The sequence below is a fragment of the Phoxinus phoxinus genome (assembly GCF_949152265.1).
Source record: "Phoxinus phoxinus genome assembly, chromosome: 23".
In the NCBI taxonomy this organism is placed as follows: Eukaryota; Metazoa; Chordata; class Actinopteri; order Cypriniformes; family Leuciscidae; genus Phoxinus; species Phoxinus phoxinus.
Window position 1 is genome coordinate 3,418,211 of NC_136898.1, and position 21,116 is coordinate 3,439,326.

At 37.4% G+C, this 21,116-nt stretch overlaps 2 protein-coding genes across 10 annotated transcripts in view; one reads left to right on the forward strand and one right to left on the reverse strand.

Annotated features, from left to right (window-relative positions):
- Positions 1 to 9,483, reverse strand: part of zfyve16 (zinc finger, FYVE domain containing 16) — a 28,371-nt gene extending 18,888 nt beyond the window's left edge. For 2 of the 5 annotated variants that reach the window (XR_013796178.1, XM_079600112.1), the window contains exons 1-4: positions 9,333 to 9,475; positions 8,359 to 8,472; positions 5,414 to 7,428; positions 3,728 to 3,824 (exon numbers count right to left, since the gene is read on the reverse strand). Coding sequence is in view for 4 of the 5 variants with exons in the window: in XM_079600112.1 (XP_079456238.1) it covers positions 3,728 to 3,824; positions 5,414 to 7,428; positions 8,359 to 8,428 (2,182 nt within the window). In the remaining variant the exon portion in view is untranslated. Of the gene's footprint in view, positions 1 to 3,727; positions 3,825 to 5,413; positions 7,429 to 8,358; positions 8,473 to 9,332 lie in introns of all 5 variants that reach the window. The other 3 variants (XM_079600113.1, XM_079600114.1, XM_079600115.1) reach the window with 2 other exon arrangements.
- Positions 9,484 to 10,738: 1,255 nt separating this feature from the next.
- Positions 10,739 to 20,919, forward strand: marveld2a (MARVEL domain containing 2a). 5 transcript variants are annotated; one of them, XM_079600594.1, is made up of 10 exons: positions 10,739 to 10,902; positions 11,967 to 12,101; positions 12,882 to 12,936; positions 13,030 to 13,099; positions 14,861 to 16,011; positions 16,871 to 16,906; positions 17,555 to 17,706; positions 17,819 to 17,990; positions 18,503 to 18,553; positions 20,087 to 20,831. In XM_079600594.1, the coding sequence occupies exons 4-10, from the start codon at positions 13,084 to 13,086 to the stop codon at positions 20,204 to 20,206; spliced, it is 1,698 nt and encodes a 565-aa protein (XP_079456720.1). In that variant the 5' UTR covers positions 10,739 to 10,902; positions 11,967 to 12,101; positions 12,882 to 12,936; positions 13,030 to 13,083; the 3' UTR covers positions 20,207 to 20,831. The 5 variants fall into 5 exon arrangements, with proteins under 5 accessions (XP_079456720.1, XP_079456721.1, XP_079456724.1 ...); XM_079600598.1 differs by having other exon boundaries at positions 10,776 to 10,902; positions 13,030 to 13,145; positions 20,087 to 20,885; XM_079600595.1 differs by lacking the exon at positions 13,030 to 13,099 and having other exon boundaries at positions 10,771 to 10,902; positions 20,087 to 20,919.
- The last annotated feature ends 197 nt before the right edge of the window (positions 20,920 to 21,116 follow it).

The window sequence follows — 21,116 nt, forward strand, 5'->3', positions numbered from 1 at the left end:
GAAGGTAACATGGAGAAACATGGAGTGTGATATTGTAATAATGCAAAGCGGGTTGAAAATCGGCAGACTTATCCTTTAAGTGAAGTTTATGCATTTGCATGAAACTGCCTGTTTTCTGCTAGCCTGGCTCCACCCTCCTACGTACTTCCGCTCAGTTTTCATTTTCCTTCAGCACTACGTCTCGGTTTGCGGTGTATTCGTAAGTTTTCTCCGGTCAATTTTTTACCGGTCCAATCAGAGAACAGAGGGAGTGGCTGAGAACGATGATGTTGAGGTCGTGCGCTAGTCGTGCGTCACGACCAAACGTTAGCGATTGGTTATGGCAGATCCAGAGTAACTCTGGGCAGATCCAATAGTTTTAAACTTCAACAGAGAACCCACCTTCAAGGAAGTTAACGCTTGTTAATGGAGAGAGGCCAGACTCTCTGTACAAATGAAATGTACGAGAGTCTGGTAGGACCAGGCTAGTTTTCTGCGCTTTGACCATCAGCAAAATTTTACACCTTCCACAACATCTGACCAACATGTAAAGCAACCAACTGCAGTTGTTTTGCCTCATGTGCAAAACAAATGAAATGCGTGTAGAATAAAAAAAAAAACGCAAACTATAATGATACCCAAGTGCCCACACTAAGGCCTCGTTTACACTGCAGGTCTTGATGCCCAATTCTGATTTGTTTTATCCAATATTTTCGACTGTCCGTTTACGCGTTCTTTCAATTGACCGTTCGCAAAGACCCACCCCCCTTAGTTACTGTCGCTATGTCCGACATGCTACACCGCTCTCTCACACACATGTTCTCACGCAGTGAAAAATACATCGCTGAGCAGAGAGGAGACTGACAACGCGCTGACAGACAGACCAGACCTGGTTACTTTTCAGTTACTTTTGATATTAAACAAAGTCTCACCTTTCAAATTTGGTCATAAAAAAAGAAAGAAATTTAAACAATAAATAGCGTTTTGTGGCTCTTTAATGTGCCTGACAGATCGCTGTAGAGCATCAGTTAAAGCTGCTCGTGAACCGATCATCTCTTCCTTCTAGTTCATTTATAGCAGGGGTGCCCAATCCTGCTCCTGGCGATCGACTGTCCTGCACAGTTCATCTCCAACCCTAATCAAACACACCTGCCTTTAATTTTCAAGTGATCCTGACGTGCTCTGAAGACCTTAATTGGTTGCTTCAGGTGTGTTTGATTAGGGTTGGAGATGAACTGTGCAGGACAGTCGATCGCCAGGAGCAGGATTGGGCACCCCTGATTTATAGCATCAAATAAACATGAATGAACATCAGAAGGAATGTTGTTTTAACCGCGGAAAGACGTCAGTACACTCCGCTTCTCAAGTACAAATCCTCCAGTGTTAATCTACTAACTCTCCTGACTGCTTTGTCGGACAAAATGGCGGATGGCAAAGTATGATTGGTCAGATCACCTGTCAATCAAGCTCCCTCCGAAGGGTCAATTGTGACCCATATCCGATTCATGTGTTTACTTTGCCATACTATCTGAATAGTATTATTGCTCATACTATTGTGCATGCTTAAAGGGGGTTCTTGCACAGATGGACAAACACGAAATATGCTTGATGCTAGCTTTGTGATTATAGCCTATGCGAAGTTCGCCAAACAACACCATGATTTTGAGGCGGATGAGGATGAAAAGGGCCATCATCATTGCGCATACACTTCAGTTATTGTGTGCGAGAGTTATCAGGACTGGTGGGAGCATATTATGGCAGGCTTTAACAAGGAGCAGTGGGTCAGAAATTTTAGGATGAGCAAGCCAACCTTTGTCCACATTCCTCTCCTACGACAACACCACGTTTCGTTAGGCCATCCGTCCTTTTGCAGATGTGTGTCGAGATTGCTCTCGTCATTAAACCACGGAGACGTAGCCTAATGCCGATCAGCCTGTTCACATGACAGTCGCGTTGGCACATATCAGATTAATATCTGATTGATTTCCACAAATGAACGAGGCCTGAAACCGATCTCGAAATATCCGAATGCATGCGTTTTTTCCCTGTTTACACGGTCATAGAACACATCCAATCTGTGTCACATATGTGCAAAACATCGGAATTGGGTCACATTTCACTGACAGTGTAAACGAGGCCTAATAGAGCATGCTTCATTTATGTATTGTGAACAATCACAGAGTGCACATTAAAGCAGGAAGAATATTCATTAGCTATCAATGTTTTTCTAATTTATCAGCTGGGAAAAAACACTATGAAAGTGATTCCAAAAAAATAATTTCTCTGTGTTATCGTTACAGATGTAGTATAGACTCCACTATTCTCTTAAAGGATTAGTTCGCTTTCAAAAAATGCTTTGCTGATAATTTACTCACTCCGATGTCATCCAAGATGTCCATGTCTTTCTTTTTTCAGTTGAAAAGAAATGTAGGTTTTTGAGGAAAACATTCCAGGATTTTTCTACACAGAATGGACTTCAATGGCAATCATCTATCCCAATGTTCAAAAGAAGGTTCATATGTCCGTCTCAATGCAGCCTTTAAAGTCTCGACACGATCCCAGTCGAGAAATAAGGGTCTTATCCAGCGAAACGATCGGTTATTTTCTAAAAAATAAATAAAATGTATATACTTTTTACCCACAATTGTTCGTCTTGTGCTGGTCTGCGATGCGCCATGTATTACGTCATCACGTTGGAAAGGTAACGTTCACGTCATCTATCTAAGTTATTTGTCTGTGTACTCTCATTTTCTCCTCTAACTTCAAAATCGTCACGACATCTTTGTTTTAATTTATTTATTTATTTCCGTGACCTTTCCAACGTGATGGCGTAATACGTGGCGCGTCTCAGGTCATTTGTGGTTAAAAGGTATATATATATATTCATTTTTTTAGAAAATGACCGATCGCTCCACTAGATAAGACACTTAGTTCTCGACTGGGATCGTGTCGAGACGTTGAAGCTGCATTGAGACGGACATGTGAACCTTCTTCTGAACATTGGGATAGATGGTTGCCATTGAAGTCCATTCTGTGTAGAAAAATCCTGGAATGTTTTCCTCAAAAACCTACATTTCTTTTCGACTGAGGAAAGAAAGACATGGACATCTTGGATGACATCAGGGTGAGTAAATTATCAGCAAAAATTATTTTGAAAGTAAACTAATCCTTTAAACCCTGGTTTTACAGACGAGGCATTAGCCTAGTCCCAGACTAAAATGCATGTTTGAGCCGTTTTAAATAAAAGCAACCTGCCCTGATACATTTAAAAATATTTCAGTGCCATTGTTTTGTTTGCACACCAGAATTGTTTTTAAAGGCATGTTTATTAAAAAGCTACTTAAATGTCCTAATTGAACTAAGGCCAAATCTAAACCCTGTCTGTGAAACCAGGCCTTAGAGTTTGAACATTAACTTTATGGTTACAGTTTTCATTATTGATGTGAACTGGCCTTTAGAGACTCTGTCTGTCCAGAACAATTATTTCACAGTAGTTTTTCCACAAAAGCACTAATTTTATCACCCTAATTTGTGTCCAGCTAGAACTAAACAATGCTTCATGTGCCACATTTCTACACTAGAGTAGACATGAACTACTGCCACAGATCGTCTAACATTTAATGCACGGGTGTTATTATGATGGATATTTTAAAGGTAAAGTGCGGTGCATCCACTTAAATATTGAATATTGCAGGAGATTTCATTAAGACCGATTGGCAGCATATTAAAGTGGTTAAGCAGCACTCACCTCTCTGTATGGTAACATGGCAGATGACACAAACCCTGGCCTCTTTGTCCAGATATTTCAGTCTGCATTTACGGTTGCAGCAGCCAGCACAGTACACCTGCAAAGCAGACAACATTATTCACTCAAAACACTGGGTAAACGCAGTACTTCATCAAGCATAAACCCGGAGAAAACTCTCTAGCGTCCTTTAGCCCATTTTATTTATTGCCCCAATATGTCATGAAAACGGCAACTCAGTGCAGCAATTCAAGCTGGAAACTATATCAGCGCTAAAAATACATCCTGCTGACCCGGCAAATCTGCCTCTATATTTAGCACCTCCAGTGGAGAATAAACCCTACACTGACGTAATGAAAACAAAAGAGACCTCACACCAATAGATAATGAATAGTTTTGCTGTCTAAGGCAGAGGACTACAGGTTTAAGGCTTTCCTGCGGTTATAAATAGACAATAACTAACACAACGGCAGGGTTGTGTCACAGATCTTTGATCAAAATCAAGGCAGCTGACTGCATGTAAATTCATTGATTCACACTGCGGTTATTTGCCTTTCACCTCTGAAAGTCAGAACACACATTCAACAACTACAGAAGTTACAAAGTCACTTTCAGAACTGAAGCAAACACATTACTAAGCCTCTAAGTAAGTTAATTTATGCCAAATAAACCGGGTGAAAGTGGATTCGTAATGACCCGTCTGACTGTACATATCTTGCTTTAGTATGTGGATACTCATACCATAAATAATAAATGAACATGAAATATTAATTTGTGTTTAAACTATTTTGTTATTTGAGAAGAAAGAGCGCAGAGTAATGTTGTAGACAGGGAAATCGCTTTTGATTTGACAATTATACAGTTTAAAACAAGAAAATAAAAAATATTTTTTTTAATTAATAATAAAATAAATAAAAACTATTCAACCGTTTTTAATGTTTTTGAAAGAAGTCTCTTATGCTTACCAAGGCTGAATTTATTTGATCAAAAACACAGTAATATTTGAAATATTATAATAATTTTAAATAACTGTTTTCTATTTTAATATATTAAAAGAATGTAATTTATGATGATGCAAAGCTGAATTTTCAGCATCAATACTCCAAGTCTTCAGTGTCACATGATCTTTCAGAAATCATTCTATTATTTGATTAACAAAAAGTTCAAATGAGCAGCATTTTTTGAAACTGAAATCTTAACATTATGAATGTCTTTACTGTCACTTTGATCAATATAATGTGTCCTTGCTGAATAAAAGTATTAATTTCTAAAATCTTACGGACCCCTAATTTTTGGACGGTTGTGTGCATAGCATACAGGTGAAACTCGAAAATTTTGAATATGGTGCAAAAGTTCATTTATTTTTAAGTAATTCAACTTAAAAGGTGAAACTAATATATTATATAGACTTATTACATGCAAAGTGAGATATTTCAAGCCTTTATTTGTTATGATTTTGACGATTTTTGCTTACAGCTTATGAAAACCTTTTCACAATATAAGCTGTAAGCCATAATCATCAAAATTATAACAAATAAAGGTTAGAAATATCTCACTTTGCATGTAATGAGTATATATAATATATATTAGTTTCACTGAAATAAATTAACTTTTGCACAATATTAAAAATTTTCGAGTTTCACCTGTACATATATTTTGTTTTGACATACTGAGAGATAACAAACGCACCTTTCCACATGCTCTGCAATGGTGTCTCCTCTTAGTAAAGGTAAATTTTTGTTCACAATTCATGCAGTTAGGGGCCTCAGAGTCAGGGACCCACGGTGGCTGCTTAGATCCCAAACCCTCGGCCTCGAGACCTGCCGGATCGACAGATGATTCCCGGTCCTCCAGAGTCTCTCCTGGGTACGGTGGAGGCTCTGAGAGCTCATCGTGCCCGTAACTGGCATCATATTGCTGATAAGAGGGAGGTTCACAGTCATTTTCATCTCGGTTGGGCGAAATTTGCGAGTCGTTCTCCGCAGCAGGACCTGCCAAATCGGCTTCAGCACGACTGCTTCGGTGTCTTTCCGATGGAGGCCGTACGGTTTGGTTGGACAACTGCTTTGGTCTCGCCCCGCCATAATTTAACTCTTGGTTGGGGGAGCAAACTGACTGAATCTCAACAGGGCTGCTTATGTTTTCATGGCTAATTGTTTGCGTGGAGTCTGTTCTCAGCGGGCTGCTGTCCTGAGACGAAGAAGAAACGTTTGAACCCTCGCTCTCCTCCAGATATTGAAGTGAGCCATCGCTCTCAGGAGAGGCAAACGTGTCTACTTTACAGCTCTGCAATTCCTCATCTAAATAGCCATCGGGATTTCCGTTAAATTCTGAAAAACCATCATCCGCAAATTTTTCTGCATCAGCGTCAGAGTTGATTTTCACACCCTGACCCATTAGAAAGGCATCTAGCTCCTCATCCGTGACCATCATCACGGTCTGGTCACTTTCAGGAAGGTAATCGTTAGTGATACCGAACTCATAGGAATAATTTGGGCTCTCTGAATAGGGTGGTGACGGGTTACCTTCACACATATCTCTACCGGTTAGTTTATCAGTAGGCGAAAAGGTGCGCTTAAAGTTTCTTTCAGGGTAATGACCCGAGACCGCAGACGCCCTTTCGGGGTTCGACATGATCTGGACTAGCTCAGGCTCATCTTCAGGTGAGGAATCAGGCCTACTGGAGGAGAATGGATTTATAGACTCTTCTAAAGGAAGAATTAACTCTTCAGCCTCTCGAATTGCTGAATTTATTTCTAGTTCAGCCTCATCTTTGGTTTCTATCACCGCTGGCTTTTGAGGGTCTAAAGACGCCACGAGAGATCCACACATAGAGACGGCCATCGGCAAACAAGACAGAGAAGATCCCTTCTCCGAGGAGGGACTTCCAGCTAAATCTTCTGGATTTTTAACACTAGCATCTTGAGACAGTTGTGCATCTTTTGAATCCGGCTGGAGCGATACAGCATGCTCATCATTCGTTACTGAAACATCTTCATCTGTAGCATGAGGAATTAAATTACTAACATGTTCCTCATTCATTGGATTGCATTGAGAATTGTTCTGATCACTAAAGCTTGATTCTTCAGGACAAGAACTTTCGCTCTGTTTGCACTCCAAAGTTGTGATGCTAATTGATCCATGAGGGTCACTAAAGGCCGGTAATATGACATCCAGCAGACTGAAGGAGTTAGAGTGAATCTCAGAGTCATGTTTTGGTAATTCACCATGGTTGGATTTAGAAAAGTCTTCTGGACAAGATACTACAGGACTCTCGAAGTCCACTAGAAGCTCCTCGTTATTTTGCTTCTCAGGAACGTCCAGCTCTTTGAAGTCTTCCTGACTACTGGCTTGCTGGAGGTTTGCAGAACCCGTATCATTCACCAGGTCACACACAGGCTTCAGCGACCGGTCCGGACAAGGAGGAGCCGAGCTTTTGATACCTCTGCTATCGACGGAGGACAGGAGGTCCACACCTGTGAGTGGCCGTTCATTTGAATAAGAATCTTTTTGGTTTAGGGTAATACTCTGTGATGTAAGTCCATAGTGCAGAGCGTTGACATCTGGGAGTGTCTGGGAGACCTCTGGGAGTGTTTGTGAGACCTCTGGTATGAAGCTTTGAATATCCAAATGGTGACCCGGGACGAGCGTGGAGTCGGGACAAGGAGGGCTTGCATATGTGGTGGGCTTGTTCTCAAGCTCCTCTGAAAACAAAGTGAAACATTAAATTAATTTATAATATAGTTTACATCAAAACATCAACAGTAATATAAAACCAAACCATATGTAATGATATCATAAACCTGAACCCCTTTTAACTGCTAGCAGGACACTTGACACCTTTTTTAACATCACATGATTTTGTAATCATTAGGGTATCAAGCGATGGTACTATTTTACAACCTATTGGGCGGTGATATCAAATTCAAATTTGGAACAACTTAGTTAAACATATAGCTTTGATTTTCTAGCAATTTTAGGGTCCAAATGATTTATTAACAATAAAATCAGACAGCATATATGCATGATATATAGTTTTTTATTTGCTTTATGATATTATAAAACTTTAGAAACTAGCTATAAGATATATACATGTTTTAAGTAAGATTCTTCAATGTTTTTGAAAGAATTATCTTATGTTCATCAAGCCTGCATTTATTTGATCAAAACTACATAAAAAAAACTGTAATATCGTGAAATATACTTTAATATCACTGATTTCTATTTAATATATAGCAAACTGTAATTTATTCCTGTGATGCAAAGCTGAATTTTCAGCATCATTACTCCAGTCTTCAGTGTCACATAATAATAATAATAATAATAATAAAAAATGATTACCAATGTTGAAAACATAGCTGTGCCTGTGCTGCATCATATTTTTGTTGAAACTTTTATTTATTTTTTCAGGAGACTTTGATGAATAAAAAGAGCAAAGGAATAGCATTTATTTTAAACAGAATTTCATAAATGTAGTGTGTGTGTATATACAATTTGAATTCAGGAAAAATTAGACACTGGTCATTCAAATTAAAATTAATTAACCCCAAATGTATTGTGGTGCCCTCACCAATTGAGAAGCGCAAAATTAATATTTGTAACACTGCAATAAGGGTAAAGCAAACATTTCAAACCTGCATTGAGTTCAAAGTCATCCAAAAGCTTGTCCAGGTCGCACACAGCAGCCTTAAAATAACTGTCCATCCTAGGACGGGATACGATACACCTCACTTACCCCTGCAGAGAAACTGGGGCAGATGGGACAGAACCACAAGTTAAAAATCATACATTTTCCCCCAAATCTGACTAGGTAGTTACAGACACTGGATAGTCAAAATAAGAAACAAATAGACAAGCATTCCTCAATGCTTCAATACAAATAAGTAACAAATAAGTAGGGAGAAATATCTAAGATAAGTAAAGCAATGAATTAGGCTACGCATAATGAGCAAAACCAAATATTAGGCTACTTAATATTTGCAACATTTGCATTGGCAATAACTTATTTAGATGTTTAGCTTGTTTTGATTTACTGTGAAGTGAAAAGGGGAAATGTGATTTCACCAGGTCTGCAGTACAAATCAGACTTGAAAAACACATTGTAAACAACAACAACACATTATAGACAAGAAGTGATAAATACATATAGGCTAAATATGGTAACTATCCAGGATTCATCAACGATATCAACGTTTCCAAAGGGCTGTTAATTATTCATCTAAACGAATAGGATAATGTTCACTTTGTGTTTTTCAGACGTATTATTTGCTTTAATAATAGTAATACCATTATTTAACTAAGATAAATGGTCAACAATAAACCATATGAATATCATGTTCCTGCCTTGAGCACTTTGCTGTCAAAAACTAAGAAAGCACAGCATTAAAACCGTTTTAACACACAATAATAAGACTAACTTATAATCAACCCTAAAACAGCGAAAATAAGCAGTAATTTATTATTTTCATAAAGTTATATTAGCTGTTCAATTATCATTAGCAATCTGCTAACTAGCTTTTAGCGGTTAGCGTCAAATGAAACACAAACAAAAATACACATGAAATGGGAATATTGTTTTTTTATGATATCATTCCGCTTCATTAGCTACCTTGATATGTGTCATTGTTCAGTCGTCTTCGTTTTTTGCTGTATTCATATGAAATGTTAGTGTATTTTACCATTAGCAGCTCGCTAATATTTTCTGGTTCCTCACAGTCAGTGAATTCCACAGTTGCCTGCGCGAGCGACCATTTCCACCCGGCGCAAGAATCACTGTTTAAAGGGGACGCGCACTATTTTTGATTGTGAAGTATTTTGTTTTATTACAGTCGATTACAGTATGTTAATGTAGGTCTATGATATTTCAGTAACGGTATGCTACATAATACTATGGAAGTTCCCCTCACAGGATAAAAAAGTAGGCTAATTGTGCTGTCACAATTGCAAGTTCATTTCTCACATTTTTATTTAATTTCTCGCTATTCTGAGGGGAAAAAATCTGAATTGCAAGATATAAACTCAGATTATTAATATAATATAATATAATATAATATAATATAATAATATAAACCGAAACCGATCATGATCAGTCAAGCTTTATAGTAATAATTAAGCTCTTAGTTGAATGTCAGTGTTTTGTTGTTTTTATTCAGATAAGTAAAACCACAGACATTATGTACAGTAATGCTATAGATTGTGGTTTTGAGAATCAAATAAATAAGCACAATAAATATTAATTTTACAATAAACATTTTAATAATAAGCCTAAAAACAGGGCTTTTGCAAAACACTATCCATACTCTGGCTTAATGAAGAGCCTATGTCAAGCCTTAATGTCAAATTGAGCATAATTACAACCCACAAGGTGCGTGTAATTAAACATTGTCCAAAAAGTGACTTAGGACATAAACAAATTGAAACACTATAACTCATAAATGAACAAAATTAGTAGTATACAAAAATGATCAGGAATATTATTCAGCAACTGTCGAGTATTTCCTATTAGGTAAGGTAGAATTCTTCAAACTTTTTTGCATTTTGGGAATAGTCGCTCACCATCAACACCCAAATAATACAATATGATATAAAATAATATATATTTTTTGTTTTTCTTGTTTCCAACAGCAACACAAATAAGCAGAACAAAAATAAAAGTAGTTCCTTAAAGGGATAGTTCACCCAAAAATAACAATGTTGTCATCATTTACTCCACCTTCAAGTTGTTCCAAACATGCATTTCTTTCTTCTGCTGAAAACAAAAGAAGATATTTTGATGAATGTCGGTAACCAAATAGTTGATGCAATGGGTCCCATTGACTTCCATAGTGTATATTTCAAAGTCTGAGGCCCATCAACTGTTTGGTTGACTATAATCTTCAAAATATCTTCTTTTGTTCAGCAGAAGAAAAAAATTAATACAGGATTAGAACAAATTGAGGCTGAATAAATGATGACAGAATTACAATTTTTGGGTGAACTGTCCCTTTAAGATTCCTCAGCTGTTCTTCAGGGAAAGCTTTCCCTGTTAATTATTGCCATGATAAGGTGGGGTGGACCATAAAAGACATCATAATTTGCAAAAGTCATGCAGCTCAGGAACAGTTTTGTGTTTTAGCAGCATTACACAAAGAAAGGATGCTGGAAATATTTATTAGTGTTCATATTCATTCGAGGTCCAAGTAAGTAATTTTTAAGCTACATTTCTTCAAATCTTCAATTGCGAAATATCTTGTTGCAAGATAGTATTGTTTTCACCTGTACAACACAACATCCTTCCTTGTTTCAAAACAGGTACTGAGCAAATTGCCATGGATTCTTCTCTCTATGGTTTTTTTAGTTCCTCAATTTACTGAATAAAAAGTGCTTTCTGCGTATCGACTGAGAGTCATTATCTCTTCGGTTTCCCATGGGTTTTTATTTTTTCAGATGATGTTTGGAAATGAATCACACTGACAGCACATGAAGAGATAACTCTTGTTTACACAGTAAACACAGCACTTTGTTTTTCCCAGCAAAAGATGCCGAGTTAGCAAGATGACTGTCCAATATTGAATTCCTATCCTGATAATTTGCAAACATGTCAATCATAGGCCAACATAGAAACTTAGGCCAGGAAAGACAGCACTGTAAAAAAAAAAAAAAAAAAAGGCTTGCCCATTACAAAAATGGGAAACAACACCATCTGATTTTGAATATAAATTACATAATTTAAGAGGAACCAAAAACTATTTCTGAGTCACGCATGGGTTATTCAAAATATCTTTGTTTGATTACGGTGTGCACTACACTGTAAAAAAAATATGTTGGTTTAACTTAAAAAAGCAAGTTACCTTGTTGCCTTAAAATATTGAGTTAATACAATGAGGAAGAATGGTTTAATAAACAGAAACTCAAAAAAGTATGTTATCTTCACACATTAGTTATCGAAGTTGATTTGATAAAAGATAAAAAGTTGTGATAACAAATCATGAAAAAAATTTTTTTACAGTGTAGTATTGCTTTTTAACGTTCATTTTAGCAATTTATTATTTTTTTCTATTATGTTTTGGTTTACTCATATTTTGTTTTTGGATTTTATACCTGTCCATCATGCAAATGATGTCACCTGGAGCCTGCGCACCAGCAGCATTAGCATTAGTCACCAGTTTCAGTCAGTGTCGAGTCGTCATTACAATCTGCGAGAAGAGGAAATAAATGTATGATATATTAGGAGAACAGATCAAAGTTTCATATCCCTCTTCAGGTAAAGTCTTCAAGTCTCTGCTGACGTCACGCTCAGACAGGGATAGGCTGCGTCACGTGGTACAACTTTCCAAACCTGTGTGTGTTTCCCGAAAAAAAGTGTAGAGAAACACAAAACCCTTTGATAGCGGAAAAGGTAAGACGAAACCATCATTAAAGTTCATTATTTAATCTTTACGTATAAAAAAAAACCTTATGTATCGAAAAAATAAGAGACATTTCTGATCGTTGTTGTATTATTATAAACACATCTGTCTGTCAGTGCTGTTGTTGTCATGTCGGTTAGTTCCACCTTACTAACCGTTCTGCCTTATATTTTAAACATGTCTTAGATAAAGCTGAGATCTTAGATTCGAGAGTTTATATACTCACTATTTGGGATGATGAACAATCATTTAGACCTGTTGATCCCGCAGTGTTTTTCTTAAGCGCGCGTTGACTCCTATTGTTTCAGTTTAGAATGGAATGTATACAAAAAATGCTGGGTTGTTTTAACAAAAATTTGGGTCAAATATGGACAAATCCAGCCGTTGGGTTACATTTTTAAAGTGCATTTTTAATCCAACGTTTGGGTTTGTCCATATTTGACCCCAAAATTGAGTTAAAACAACCCAGCATTTTTTAGAGTGATATATTGTAGAATTTTAAATGTTTTGGTAATTAGTTACATTGTTGAATTGCTGCCAGAAACGCACCAATAACGATTACCATGTTCATGTACTATGGTATTTATGCATATAATAATTACCATGGTGAAATGCAGAAAAAAACATGGTCTCCAAAACACATGGCATTACCTTGGTATTTTTAGTACTCTTTTGTTAGTCATATGATGGCTTTTCATTGATGTGTTGATAGCTTTTAATAATGTATAACTTTTTTTTATTTGTGTACACTTCTTGTTATTGTCTTTCAGGCCTTTGAATTCACATTTATCCACCGAAGTTTTGCACACTGAACTCGAGGCCAATGTAAGTCTTGCTGAGTGACTGCGTGTGAAAGGTATTCCATGAAATGTATTTTGTTTTTCCTTATTTGTAATACTTATACTTTTCTCTCATTAGGTAAACTATGCTTAAGGAAGAACGTAACATGGAGATTGTTGTTTTCCTTATTTCATGCTGTTGACTCAGAGTTAGTAGTATATGATTACCCAATCAGACATCTAGTGCTTGATCAGGCATGTTCATTTCTCTCTGTGGTTGTCTTGATTCTATCTCTGTCGTGAATGTTTGGGTTGCAGTCGTATCCTCTGTGGGTTTAGAGTTAACGTTCTTGCTGGTGGATGTCGGGTTACTGTTACAGTCGTCGCTATGTTCAGGTTACAGAGTTAGACCGACTGACCTGGGGAGCACCGATGTCCGAGAACATATATTCTACATATATCAATATAAAAACATTTTACTAGACTGTGAATACCTGGTCAATCACAGCATTATGTGATTAAATATGATTGTGTAATTACACTTCATATCCACTTTACATCCTTATTAGTGGTTGACCAATATGGATTTTTTTTTATATCTTGGAGAGCATGGTGGCCGATATAGAGCCAATGATATTACATTATTTTATTTAAATAGCATGCATAACAATGGCTACAGTGAAATCTAGATTTATTTTACATATTTACCTATTTAGAAATAATAAATTGTAACATGTATCAATATAAAAACAAATAATTTGTTATTATTCATTTTATTACTTAAAATACATATACTCAATCTATAATTTAATTCTCTTTTTCATCCCTTTAAGACATTGTTGCTCCTCAGGAATTTGTTTCTTGTACCTCCTCTTGGTATCCTAAATGATGATTATTTGTTTTGATGGCCTTTTATATGCTTTGGAGAAGGGTTTTGTTTTTTTCCCATAATATCTTCATTTTTTATCTTTCTCTTGTGCTCTTTCACTAGAACACTTTTGATTGTCAAAAAAACAATATACAAGCAGACAATTTTGCATACTTTCCTACATTTTCTGTAACATTTACGTGCTCTACCACACAATACCCGCTCTATACACGGGTTTCTGTGCAACGTCATCACGTAGATGCGTGCGCATCTAAGAGGCAGAAAGCAACACTCTTTACGGCTATATCTAGCAGAAGCAGAGATGATGCGGAGCTGTTGTGCTGTAAACTAACCTAAATGCATAGGGTATGACATGTTTTTATGATTCGCAAACTTAGTTGGACAATTTCATACTAGTCAACTAACTAACTTTTTACATAATGTTATATTAATATGCAAATGAAACACAAGCAAACATATTCAACTCTGAAATTGCAGTTTATTATTGAGTCAACAAGAATTTACAAACAATGCGAAATCTACGTTAATTACAATGTTCTTTTACAGAACTCGGCATAACATATAGCGGTCTTGCCTCTTGGATGCGCGCGCATCCGGTATTGTTTGTATACAAGAAACCTATGTATAATAGCGATTCTCAACTGGTTTTGATTCAGGACCCAGATTTTTCATTGAACATTAACTGATGACCCAAAACTGTGCCAGAATTGATATAGAAGTAAGCAGAAATATATTTAATATATATGCAATATATATAAAATATGCAATTTCTTTGACGTCAACAACGAAGGTTATGTGAATCGGGAAGTTCTTCCTATTTAAAAGTTGATAAGTCTATTTATTTGTTATCCTAACTTTGCAAAATAGATGAAAATAAAAGGCAGATACTCGACCAACTGTGGAGGAGGTTCAATTAAAAAAAAAAATCCAAATCTAATCTATGCACTATGCTCAATTATGTAGTCAGACCTGTGACAAATTTTTGGGTCATGAACCACCAGTTGAGAACCACTACTCTACAAAAAACAAAAATCAGTTTCCTATATCTTTTCTAAAGCCTGTTTACTTCATGTTGCTCTAGGGATAATTGCATTCTTCATTCGGCATTGTGCCCGAAACATGCCCCACTACAACGGCGCCCCCACGGGCTCGCTTCCGAGTCTTCTCGGCTTGGATGATCACAGGACATCTGAGTCTTTACGGTCCGAACCGTTTCCACCACCTCCCCTACCGGACCAACCACCAATAGGCCCTGAGTTTGATCCCAGCGGAAGCGACAACGAGGACTCTGCCATCGACATCAAACCCGTCCACCGCTTCATCCCAGACTCATGGAAGAACTTCTTCAGGTCCAGCAGCAGAAGCAGCAAGATAAAGTCAATGTTGGGGTCGAGCAGCAAGAACGCCACCACTGACGGCGTTCGCTGTTCTCCTCCGCAGTCTCCGTCAGTTCCCGGCTCTTACCGCGACCCGTACGGCGGATCCGGAGGCAGTTATAACTCGCGGAAAGAGCGTGAAGCAATGCTGTTGGGCAACCCTGGGGAATCCATTGATGGTCGTACGGTGCACACAGCTTTGACGTACAGTGAAAAAGTCGAGGAATACAACCAGCGCTACGACTACATGAAGTCTTGGGCTGGACTTTTACGTATTCTTGGTTGCATTGAGCTGCTTCTGGGGGCAGCCATTTTTGCATGCGTATGTGCTTACATTCATAAAGACAATGAGTGGTATAACATGTTCGGATACTCGCAACCTGGTGGAGCTTACGGAGGATCTTACGGAGGATCTTATGGAAGCTCTTACGGAGGAGGTTACGGCAGTAGCTACTACACTGGACCCAAGACGCCATTCATACTAGTGGTGGCGGGATTGGCATGGGTAGTGACCGTTATCATGCTAGTCTTGGGAATGACCATGTATTATCGAACTATCCTTTTAGACTCAAATTGGTGGCCGTTAACGGAGTTCTTCATAAACTTGGCTCTTGCGCTCCTGTTTTTGGCGGCTGGCTGCGTGTACGTGAACGACACCCTACGCGGTGGACTCTGCAGCTATCCGGTCTTCAATAATGGCATTAATGGTGCTTTCTGCCGCACGGAGGCTGGACAGACGGCGGCTATCATTTTCCTGTTCTTCATCATGATTGTGTACTTGATCGGAGCCATGGTGTGTCTGAAACTGTGGCGGCACGAGACAGCTCGGCGACTACGAGAGCGGAATGGTCAGGAGGTGAGATTTTCTCCAAACCATGAAGCGTTAGTTCACCCAAAAAATTTAATTCTGTCATTAATTCCTCACCATCGTGTCATTCCAGACCCGCAAGACTTTCGTTCATCTTAGGAACACAAATAAAATCAAATCAAATTGATGAAATCTTAGAGCTTTCTGTCCCTCCATTGACAGCTACGCAACTGTCACTTCAAAAAGTTCATAAAAAGATCGTGAAACTAATCCACATGAAGAGAAACGACCGATTTATATGATGAACAGATTGAATTTAGGCTTTTATTCACATATAAGTTAAGCATTCATCAACTAAACGGAAGCTCAATCATGTTCCCTTGATGTGCGAGAGGTTTGTTGTCCATAATTCATATGAATTAGTTTTACGATCTCATTATGAACTTTTTGAAGCGTCAGTGGTTGTTGCATAGCTGTCAAGCTCTCAGATTTCATCAAAAAGATCTTCATTTGTGTTCTAAAGATGAACGAGAATCTTACAGGTTTGGAACGACATGAGGGTTCTAAATTCTAATTACAGAATTAAATTTTTTTGGGTGAACTAGCTCTTTAAGTTGTTTTATGTATTTGTTCTTGTTTCAGTGAATGATTTCCTAAGCTTGATTTGGTTGAGGCTTGTTAGGTTGCCGGATAACTTTGTGACCAATTTGACCAAAGTAGAACCAGCACACTTTGTTTGAGTTTCTGTCCTAATTAGCAGTGGACAGGACATTTTGTTGATCGCATGGTTACTAAACCAGTGTTATTTATTTTTGTATCATTGAGATAATAAATAAATGGCAGTATCTTCATTAGTTGCAAAAATGAATAAAACAACAACTGAATCAGCTCTACTTCTGTTTTACAGATGCTGCCAAGAGATTCTCCTGATGCTGTGCATTTGGCAAGTATTTTGGCTCTATCCGTTCTCATGTTTACCCATGGTGCACTGCTTTCTGATATATAACTTCAATGCACAGTAGTCAGTTATGCTCTCTTTTTAGTGTTTCCATAAGTGTATCCTTGATTCGCAAGCATACATTTCTATTGCATATTTCTTGAAACGTCCCTCCAAATGCAGTTATTCTCTATATCAGTGCGCTCTGTTTCTTGAGTTTCTTCCGGGAACAAACACGTCACAATATTCCTCATTTAAATAATCCATACGCAGAATAAAGGGGCGGGGCCTGGTTGAGTTAGTTAGTAGTGTGTTAAACTGGTGGTTATGGTAAGGGGCGGGACATTTCCCAAACACACTCGAAGCTCTTGACCAATCACAACACACTGATCCAGCCAACCAATCAGAGCACAGTGTGCTTTTCAGAAGGAGGGGCTTCATAGAGACAGGAACTAAACAGAGTGTTACTGACAGACTGGGAAGAGAGGAGCCGCAACAATGGAGAATATGGGGAAAATATGTGTTTTTTGAACATTTAAGCATGAAAACCTGTTCTAGTAGAGCCCAAAAACAAAACCGAGATTTTAAAAAAGGGCTAATAGGGCTAACCCCCTTTTTGTTTGTAATTTTGCATCATCCTCTTCGCTGTAATAGGTTGTTGATGGATCAAGGGAGCCAATGTCTATGTCAGCGCCGGTACAGCACACACACACTGCCGCCCCTGGCGTCTCCAAACCCAAAGTTGTGAAAGGGTATATTCCAACTGGACACACTCCTAAACCTGTGATCATGCCGGACTACATTGCGTGAGTACCTGCTTCACAATCAGAGAGAAAACTCACAAAAGTGTATTTTATGACCTTGATATGCTTTTGCTCTTTAATAAATCTCATCCTTGTGTTTTGTGTTTCCCTTCAGTAAATATCCAGCCATTCGAACCGATGAGCAGCGGGACCAATATAAAGCCGTGTTTAATGACCAATATTCTGAGTATAAAGAGCTCCATGCAGAAGTTCAAATGATACTAAAGAAGTTTGATGAAATGGATGTTGTTATGCAGAATTTACCGCACAACACCACCAGCCACATGGTCAGTTCATATTCACTTTTATTACTCTACAATTTTATCAAGCATACATCAACAAGGCATCTAATCGCAAAATCAAAATTTGATTCTCAATTTTTGTAGTGCGTTTCTTAAATGTTCCCTGTTGGACTTTAGAACAACATTTAATAAATGTTTTGATGCTTCAGCTTAAGAAATTACGTAAATTTGCTCTTTTCAAAGACAAAATGTATCAAATGTTAAGTCATAACTTAATACATGTGCTTACTTGGTTGCACCTTTCAAGTAAAGGATTTGACCTTAAATTGGATTGTGTTATCAAATCTCTTCACTAGCTTGCTTCCTAAATCTAGTTGTCTAATAAACCTGGCGTTGCATATTTAAAAAATATGTTTGGCTCTTTTGCAAATTGCTTTTGTTCTTCTTTTGTAAGTGCTTTGGATAAAAGCTTCTGCTAAATGCATAAATGTCAATCATGTATTGCAGAAGCGTTATTATAGTCTTCTTTGAAAAAATTCTCCCATTTTCTATCTTAGGAGCGTGACCGCATCAACAAAATCCTGCAGGAATATCAGAGGAAGAAGATGGTGAGTTATTGATGATAAACGATTTGAGAAAACGTACCCGCCATTAATATATCTTATAGGCTATTAAAACAGCATTGTGCATTATTTAATTAAAGCTTTATTCATTTAATTCATATTTATAATTATGAATTATAATTTTTCCTTATGTCAAAGCTATTATTTACCTTGTTTTGTTTTTTTCATTTAACCCTCTGGTTCTCTTCGTGTGGCGGTCAAAAATGACTTGAATTTATTATTTTCCTTTTTCTCAATGAAATGAATGTACTATATTTAAGTTAGATAATGTTTTTCTTTTAATATTTTGTATTTTTGAGGGATTTTATTGTTCTAAATTATATGTATGCGGTAGTTATAATCCATTTACCGGTATTCACTTTTTTGAGCACAGACCTGAAAATGATATTTCCTATTTCTATATTTTTATATATTCTTATATATTACTATTTCACATTTTTATATGAAATATGTATTTTTCAAAACATGTTTTACCCTAAAAATATTTTTTTTTTGGGAGCCAAAAGTTTCCACTAGTTTCCCATTCATTTCCAATCGCTCATTTTTGACCGTGAGGAGCACAAGTGTGACATTTTTTTTCAGCACCATTTAACCTTTTCGAATCAAGTCCATGTTTGTTTTGTTTTTTTGTCTGTGTGTGTGTGTTCACACTGCAAGTGCCAAAACCTTTACCAAGTTTCGTACCTTATGGTACCAAGTAAAAACAAAACAAAAAAAAACATACAAAGGGTTATATTAATGGAAAAATTTGTGGAAAAACAGCACAGGCCATTGTGTCACATTGTGTCGTATCATACATAAGCTAGATGTGAAAACAATGTGATTTTGATCATCATACTTTTATTTTGGTGACTTAATGTTAAGAAAAATTCTACATTTTACATTCATAAGGGTCAGGTCTCCATGCTTAAACCATGCACAAGTGTACACTTGACAAGAGAAAATGGTGGTATTTTGATTATACTTTCAGAGACTCTCAGCTCATGTGTATGGTTTACACATATTACCATATTTAAATCATTTCACAGACAGAATTATCCTGCCTTTCCCCCAAAAACAGAAAATGTAAAAAGGGTCTGCAGATTCTGTGTGGGCCTGTACAGGCGGGGAGGTTTTGTCTAGATGTTGCTGGCTGATTTATAACATTGTGAGGAGCGAGTGGAGGAAGAAAGGAAGGAGGATGAGGAAGGGGTGGAGGCTGTTTTTCTCACAGGAGTTGCTCTATTGTGTCTTTTCCAGAGGAGGAAATAACTGTAGTCACCCAGACCACTCAGTGGCTTCTCTATAAAGAGACTTTGAGCCATATTTTGAGTGACAAAGATCAGGCAGTCAAGACACGTAGCTCTGTTTTTGTGATTCTCCAGCACCTCAGATGAGCTGCGCTAACAACTAGTTGTTCAGTTTGGTTGTAGAATTGAGTAAAAACCATTTTAATCGCTGTGTATAGAGAAAATATTTAGTTCCCACTCTTCATCCGACTGGGATGGTGGTCTCATTTATGTCTCTTTTTGTCTCAAGGATCCCTCATTTCTAGAGAAGAAGGAAAGATGTGAGTATCTGAAGAACAAACTCTCCCATATCAAGCAGAGGATTCACGAGTACGACAAGGTCATGGGCTGGAACGACGGTTACGGCTGAAACCATTCAAACCTGCTGTCATGGTCCTTCATTTTTCACGTTGTTTTACACTGAACATGTGACCACTGCGTCTGCAGAGCCTCGCTGGTCTGGATGCTCGTTTATATTACAAAAAATAAGGAAATGAGAGATGGATAACTTGCATGCTCTTAATGTACGCTCTTAAGAACTGACTGAAAATATTTTCTTTTTCACGTTGTATTTCATAATGCTGACTACAATTGCATGATGTTTATAGAAATGTTTCATATTTTGTATGTATGTATGCAGAAATGCTGTTTTTATCCGTTCATTTGAATGATTTTATGCACTGTTCAATTATTTGTGCTACTGTGTTGAACTGTGTTTCGATCAGTACAACAACAGCCTGTCGCCCTGTCCTTATATTTTCCGTGCTGCATCAACGTGATGAGTTGAATCTGTGATTTATACTGTAAAGTGTGAAAAGTCTAAGCATTTCATGCAAATTTGTTGTAATTTCGTTCATCTTTGAATAAAAAAAGTCCAGCCGGAAGGCAATTCAGACACAGCAGAGCAAATCCATGACCAAAAAAAATTACACGCATATTAATATGTTAAGAAATTCAATAGCAAGCTTGCATGTTGTCTAGCGTTTTGATGTGTTAAACCATAGACAGTAGTGTTAAACTCACTTCTTCTCTAAGCATTCACATCGTTCACTTCCTGTCTAGACTATTGGAGTGATAACACTTACATTTCCCTCTGTGGTCGGTTCGCTCATAACGTTTAAGAACACTTTCATAACTATTTAAAATAATAATAATAATAATTAAACCATAAGTTCAATTATAGGCCTGTTGGAATAAAAAGTAGCCTATATAATGCAATAATAGATTGTGTGCCATTTTACAATATTTCTCTGAGGTGTACAGTAGCTTTTTGTGTAAGT